The 5,256-nt window shown below is 44.9% G+C and overlaps 1 protein-coding gene across 1 annotated transcript; it reads right to left on the bottom strand.

The window, feature by feature from the left end:
* Window positions 1–3,237: 3,237 nt before the first annotated feature.
* LOC118839502 (basic phospholipase A2 RVV-VD-like) lies at window positions 3,238–4,724 on the bottom strand. Its single transcript, XM_036746971.1, has 4 exons — window positions 4,685–4,724; window positions 4,249–4,393; window positions 3,646–3,752; window positions 3,238–3,380 (listed from the first exon to the last, which is right to left on the bottom strand). Exons 1-4 carry the CDS (start codon window positions 4,722–4,724, stop codon window positions 3,238–3,240), a joined length of 435 nt encoding a protein of 144 aa, XP_036602866.1.
* Window positions 4,725–5,256: the final 532 nt, after the last annotated feature.

Genomic DNA, 5,256 nt, shown 5'->3' on the forward strand with positions numbered 1-5,256 from the left:
TTTTAATGTAGAAACTGCAAGATCCTGCGTGATCCTTACTGTAGTTCCACGATATTTGAATTGTTTCCCTCTGCCTTCTTACAGGTTTTTCTCCTTGGTCTGATGATTCTGTAATTTGGCTATAATATTTCTTGTAGTTTTCAATTTGGGATCTCTTTCAGGGGGTGATTGGTGGATTCCTTCAATGACTATTTAACCCACTGTTTCTAGGACCTTAGAGAAGTTTGCCTTGATGATTTCTTCGAAGATACTGTCCAGGCTCTTTTCTCAACATGGCTTTCCAGTAGACCAATAATTCTTAGATTATCTATCTGTGATCTGTTTCCCAGGGCGGTTGTTTTTCCAAAGAGATATTTTATGTTGTCTTCTATTATTGTATTCTTTAGATTTTTTTGACTGATTCTTGATGCCTCATAGAGTCATTAGCTTCTACTTGCTCAAGTCTAATTTTTAATGAATTGTTTTCTTCATTAAGCTTCTGTACCTCCATTTCCATTTATCCAGTTTTACTTTCCAAGGAGTCATTTTCTGCAGTTAGGTTCTGTACCTCCTTAACCATTTTGCTAATTTTCCTTTTAAAGATTTGTTATCGTCAGTGAATTTTTGTTCCCATTTTTCTCTTTTGCCTCTCTAATTTTTCTTTTAAAATTCTCCTTGAGCACTTCCAGGAATGTTTTTTGGGCTTGAGACCAGTTCATATTCCCTTTTGAAATCTCAGATGTGGGTATAGCATCAATGCTGTCCTCTTCTGAAATGGTATTTTGATCTTCCCTGTCTCCATAGTAAGAATCAATGGTCTTTATTTTTCTGCATTGCTTCTTCATGTTGGTTGCCTTTTCCTGGCTTTTAAAGTGGATTTCTTCTTCTGGGAGACAGGAGGTTCTGTCCTAAGCTTTTTGTGCTGGGAACTGGGGACCTGATTACTGGCTTTGTGTGTTGTGGCCTCTGCTTTTGTCAGCTAGAGTGTATGCAATGCTGTCACTCACCTGTTGTGGGCTGAGGTTGGCTGGTGTGTGCCAAGGATTGAAGCCCAGCGAAGTCTTTCTGAGTTTCCCTGAGGATCACAGCATGAGGTGTGTGTGTGCGGGAGGTGGTCTGGCTACTCAAAGTCTCCTAGAGATGCACTATATAGCATGGGTGGTCTCAGCTGTTGCCTGCATTGGTGTTTACTAATTCCACTGACTCTGCAAAGGCATGCCTCGGTTCCTGGTGATGGTGCTTGCTGGTTCCACCACCCGGGGGCTAAGGAACTCCTGCTAGTCTGCTAATTTGGGGCTTGCTGGGATGCCTCTTTCTGTACTGGTCTCCTTCCATCACTACAAGAGGGGATCTCCTTAGCTTCCTGAGCTAAAAGGCTACTGCACGTCCACTTCTGGCTCCTCTATTCCAAGATTTCTCCTAGGGCAGTATTCTCTGGTTATTCAAGAAGGGATGAGAGCCATTTTACTCAGTCATCATAGCTCCCAGAAGTTCAAGAAGGTGAGTTTCAAACCTTTAGACTTTGGGCTGATAGCTCCAGGAGTAGTTGCTGCTGGTGCTACAGGCTCTGTGCTTCTGTCTCAGTTAGCTCCAACAGACTCCCATCCTGTGCTGAGAGGCCTGGGAATCGCTACTGCAGCTGGCAATTCAGTCCTGGACCTGCTTCTGATCCTGCTTCAGGATGGTTTAGTTCTGCATGCCTAGTGCCTGTGGTCCAGAGAGGACCAGTGATTTATCTTCACCCACAAAGAGAGTTAGTTCAGTATCAGAGAGGAGACTGGAACCACTTCCTCAGACTCCAGAGCCAGGGTTCTTTTTACTGCATCACCCTGACTGCCTTCTTAAGGGATCAGACTAGATGGGCTGTGTGCGGCCTTTTCTAGCTGTTTGTGGTGGCATAATCTAGGCTTTGTGTCTTGTCTTCCACCATTAGAGTGTAAGCTCCTCGAGGGCAAGGATTCTTTTTCTTTTTGTATCCACAGTGCCAAGCAGAGTGATTGGCCCAGAGTAGGCACTTAATAAATGTTTATTGAACTGAATCAAGTATGCAAAGGAAAGGAAGGAATTGAAATAGATTTGAGTGCGGATAGTCCCCAACTGCTCATGTTGGATTCTGTAACATTCTGCCACAGTGGATAGAGCCTGGAGTTGGAGTTCAGGAAGGCCTGGATTTAAATCTTCTCTTTGACACCTGCTGCTCTTTTGACCTCCCCAAGCCTCTGGCAGTTTTCCCAACTCTAAGTTCTAGATAAGATTGATGGTGTAGTTTCCTTCAGCAGTGCTATCACTGCATTTGGAATGTATTACACAAATGTTTGGCTGACAAATCTTGCCTTTCTAAAATGTGTGTGATTCTACTGTGGTGCTCCCCATTGTAGTAGGTAGCTTAGAGACATGTGGAGCCAAAGGGCTAATGACAGCTCAAAGGGAAGGGGAGTCAGCACAGCTGGAAGCAGGGATCAGGGGTTGGGGGAAGGGTCTCTGGCCTGCTTCACCACATCCCAGAGTCACCAATTGGGTTATTAGATTCAGTGATTTGACAAGCTCATTCCACACCTACTATGAGGAAGGCAGAAGTAGTTCTGAGATGGAAGCTTTTTCTCTAGGCAGGCTTATACTATCACAACCTATTTTACAACACCAAGATTCTGTGTCTCTGAGCCTTTCAGAGGAATAATGACAATTTGGAGGCCCTTGGTTCAGCAGGTAGGAGAGTGCAGAACCACATTTTTTCCGTTTGTTCCTTTCCTCCCTCACCACCCCATCCTATTTGACCCCTACAGAGCAAATTTCCTTGATGCTGACAATATGGGACTGATGAAAAAACAAAACAAAACGAAACGAAACTGCAAACCCAACATTTTATTGATAGTTTTTTTTCATGTCACTGTCACTTCCTAATAACCACCGCTCTCCCCATAACAAAGAGGAAGAATAAAAGAAACCAAACCAAAGGTCCCAATAGCATCAGACGATAGGTGTGACTTCCACATCCCTCCTTTCCCACCTCTCTTCTGAGAGAGGGGAGATGGGTTTCATCATCAGCCGTCTGGAACTGAGGTTGGTAATTACATTAGAATGCTTGCCCCAGAGTAAGCAGTTAATAAAGGTTTATTGACTAACTGAATCCTGATGTCAAAGCAATACTGTTCAGAAAAGGAAATGTGAAAAGGTATGGATTGAGGGGTGATAGCTTTGGAATTGGAGATTTGAGAGTTCTTCTAGTCAATTCTTGCTGAGGAAGGGAAAAAGAAGCTCTTAGCATTTAGCGTTTTTTCCTGTACACAGGGACATGGGGTAGTTGCGATAATTCACATTATAACGGTACAGATATTTCTTCAAACAGTAGGCAACTGCTTGATCACAGGCACAGGTTTGCTTCTGACAGTTGTTACCAGACCCTGTAAAGTGAGAGAAAAGAATGAGCCAGGAGAGTTGGTAGTTTTCTCTTCTATTGACACCCCTCACCCTGCCCCACCAAGCTGAGTCCCTTTATTGGTTGTCTTGATGGAGACACAGGCCCTTCCCCAGGGGATGCCCCTCATCTGAGGCAACATTGCAGTCTTTGTTTTAAGGGAGTCCGGAGCAATGCCCTTCCAGACACCATTTTAAGGTTCTGCCCATCTGGAATGCTCATTGGTACATGATTCTAATGTGCTATCTCACCGCAGAAGATGGATCCATACTGGTAGGTGTACTTGTAGCTCTGTATTTTAGGCTTGCAGCCTAAATTTGTCACCTTTGAATAGCAGCAGTCATGGGCCAAACAGCACCTAAAGAGATATGCCCTACTGAGTGCTGTCCTCCTCTCCTATTGGGGAGCAGGTGGTCAGCAAACAGGATACTCAGAGAGGCCAGCCAAGGAGGCAGCCTGCTGGGGTGGAATAAGTCCTGGTATGGTAGTTGTGACACCTGAGTTATTAGGATCATTGTTTTCTCATCTGTAAATGAGGGGATTGGACTACATGTCTCTAAGGTCCTTTCCGATTCCAATCTTGTTCTGTTTAATGGAGGGTCTCTGATTCTGAAAAATTGTCTGGTTCCAGTCTTCCCTGTTACCCATTATGGAGGACTGCAAGGGTGTCTATTGAAAGATGCCATGGAGTGCTACAGAACATTCTTCTATAATTTTGCCCTAGAAATTCATTTCTTTGGTGCCCCTGCCTTGTGCTCTGTCCATTAATTTGTATCTCCTGTCATTTCTGCTTGTAGTGATTCCCAAGGAAGCCAAGGTAGTCACCCTGGCAGGGCTGGGGAGCAGCAACTTACCTGTCAGTAGCATCCAGGGGGGTTCCCCTGCCTCCCCAGCCACAGTAACAGCCGTAGAAGCCATAGCTGAACAATGCATTCTTCCCTGTGAGCTTCCCAATCATTTCTCGGAATTGTATCCAGTTCCCTTTCACCTCAGATAAGCCTGCAAGAGAGACCAGTGGTCCTCAATCAGATGTGGCCACACTTCTGTCTTCTCTTTCCACTACTGCTTTAGTCTGTCCTTCCCTATCCTTCATCTGAGCAGAGAATCTTGTCCTCTCTATTTTCCTCCCAGCCTCTAATAAGAGATGTTGAAGAATTAATTGGGATTTGCAAGGTTCAAGGCATGGGAAGAGCTAGGGAGCCCAAGAGATGCTGGGAAGGCACTTTTTGTAGAATAGGAGAGTTGTTCCTGCTGGGGCTGATTCCTGGGAAGACATCAGTCACTTCTTACCACAGGCCATTAGTACAGCTAGCAGAAAGGTGGTCTTCATTTTGAAGTCTCTGTAGGACAAAGTATAAACCTGATATCTATCTCCTCAGGTGAAGTTTCCACATTCCTGCTTTACCCCCTGGGGCTGCCACTCCAGCCTGCCATCTGAGGGGGGAGAATAGGTTCTTACTCTTATTGGAAGGGACCATAGGAAGCATCAAATGCAACCTGTACCTGATCACGAAATCCCTGTATGAAATTTCTATTGGCACAGAAGCATATTACTCAGGGATTGCACCCCTCCCCTGAGCCCCCAACACTGTATTGTTTACACAGATGCATAACTCATGTCATCTGAACCTACACATATTGTAATTCAGGTACACACAGACCACCTCAATACTGGTATTGGTAACTGTAGCTCTGTATTTTAGGCTTGCAGCCTAAATTCATCACCTTTGAATAGCAGCAGTCATGGGCCAAACAGCACCTAAAGAGAGATGCCCTACTGAGTGCTGTCCTCCTCTCTTATTGGGGAGCAGATGGTCAGCAAACAGGACACTCAGAGATACCAGCCAAGGAGGCAGGCTGCT

The sequence above is a fragment of the Trichosurus vulpecula genome, chromosome 2, assembly GCF_011100635.1.
Source record: "Trichosurus vulpecula isolate mTriVul1 chromosome 2, mTriVul1.pri, whole genome shotgun sequence".
NCBI lineage: Eukaryota > Metazoa > Chordata > Mammalia > Diprotodontia > Phalangeridae > Trichosurus > Trichosurus vulpecula.

Bases quoted from the DNA above. Each gene is read 5' to 3' on its own strand.
- LOC118839502 (XM_036746971.1), bottom strand. From the start codon at position 4,724: ATGAAGACCACCTTTCTGCTAGCTGTACTAATGGCCTGTG. The intron at 4,394-4,684 runs GTAAGAAGTGAC...TCTCTCTTGCAG, and splicing joins AGCTGTACTAATGGCCTGTG to GCTTATCTGAGGTGAAAGGG. The intron at 3,753-4,248 runs GTAAGTTGCTGC...ATATCTCTTTAG, and splicing joins CCCCTGGATGCTACTGACAG to GTGCTGTTTGGCCCATGACT.